At 64.8% G+C, this 1,464-nt stretch overlaps 1 protein-coding gene across 1 annotated transcript in view; it reads left to right on the forward strand.

Annotated features, from left to right (window-relative positions):
* Window positions 1-1,464, forward strand: part of AHNAK2 (AHNAK nucleoprotein 2) — a 34,632-nt gene that overhangs the window by 393 nt on the left and 32,775 nt on the right. The window contains exon 2 of the mRNA XM_007455653.1: window positions 1,005-1,085. Within this exon, the coding sequence (XP_007455715.1) occupies window positions 1,005-1,085 (81 nt within the window). The remainder of the gene's footprint in view (window positions 1-1,004; window positions 1,086-1,464) is intronic.

The raw sequence follows: 1,464 nt of genomic DNA on the forward strand, positions 1-1,464 counted from the left end.
TGCGGCGCCGGCCGGGGTGGGGGAGCCTCCGGGACCGGCCCGCGGTCTCGAGCGCGTTTCTGCGCCTCGGGGGCTACTCGGGTCTGTGCCTCCCTCCTCCTGCGTCTCGTCTCTTACCTGTCCCTGTCCCTTGGCCTCCCACCCCTCTCCATCCCTGCCGCTCACTTTGTTTCTCTGGGTCGCTGACTCGTCTCTACCACTCTGTCACTCCTCGCCTCTCTCTCTGTAACTCACTGTCCTGTCTGTCTCTCCCTCTCTGTCAACTGTACCCCTGCTGTAGCCCTCTGGGACGTGTGCTGTCCCTAGAGGCAGCCGCCTGGGGAGGGCCGCATGTGTTAGTGGGGCATGACTGCCGTGGGTCAGCAGGCGGTGGGAACCTGCCGCCAGGACTGCCCTCTGGTCTGTTTTTGGGGAGAGCAGTCTGGCTGGACCAGGAGTTAGGGTTGTTGGCTTTGGTCCAGGACTGCTAGGCTGGGCTGGGCTGGGTCCAGCGTGTGGCTGCTGTGGGCTGGCTCACTGGCTAGGTGGTGGCTGAGGTCTGGGTCTTGGTGAGGGGCCTGAGTGGGGTCAGAGCTCAGGCCACAGGATCCCCCAGTTCTGAGCAAGGGTAGGTGGGGGTTGCCCATGGGGCAGGACCCCTCCCTCTGCACCTCTGGCCGCAGAATGAGAACCAGGTGCTGTCTGTCATCTGTCTGTCCCTGCACTGGGCCTGGTTCCAGCAGGGTGGGGTGGGTCAGGGACAGTCTTTCCAGCCCAGGGTCAGTAATGCCGCAGCCTGGCCACACCCAGGACACCTGGCCAGCTGCCGGCAAGGGGGCTGGGGCCACACTGCGGAACCCCACTCCCTGGGGAAAGCAGAGATCGATGATGATGGCACTGCTGTTGCAGAGGGGGTGGGGCTCCCCTTCAGCTGCAGCAGGAGCCCCCGTGGTCCCTCCTGTTGCCCATTAATCTGGTTAGCACTGAAGCCCAGCCGACCTCCTGTTTCGGCCTCCCTTGCCCAGGTGGGAACCCAAGGCACCCCGATTCTCCCTGGACAGCCAACGGGAGAATGATGGGTCCCCAGCCCCCTCCTCCGGACTGCGGTGGGCCTGGCCCACATCCCTGGGAATCTGCCGCGTCACAGGGAGAGAAGTGGGGCCCGAAGGCCTTGGGGCCGTTGCTCTGCCTCGCATCCCACAGTGGCCTTCTCCTCACTTACCGGCCGCCTGGAGACTCCCAAGCCGCAGGGTCTCGAGCCATCTTATCCACCCTCCTGCCTTGCAGAGGCCTGTGCTGGGAGCACCTCCCCAGCTGAGGCCCTCATTCTTACTCTGACATGTGGTTCTCTGGCCTCTGGGGCAGTTCCTCCTTGAGTCCAGCCTGCAAAACCACCCTCTCTTAGGGAACAAGGTCAGTGGCTTTCATGGGGCGTTGGCAGGAGACCTGGCCCTGGGGGGGGGGGGGGCCGGGGGCCACAAGCAG

Source organism: Lipotes vexillifer, unplaced genomic scaffold (assembly GCF_000442215.2).
Source record: "Lipotes vexillifer unplaced genomic scaffold, Lipotes_vexillifer_v1.1 scaffold584, whole genome shotgun sequence".
Taxonomy (NCBI): Eukaryota; Metazoa; Chordata; class Mammalia; order Artiodactyla; family Lipotidae; genus Lipotes; species Lipotes vexillifer.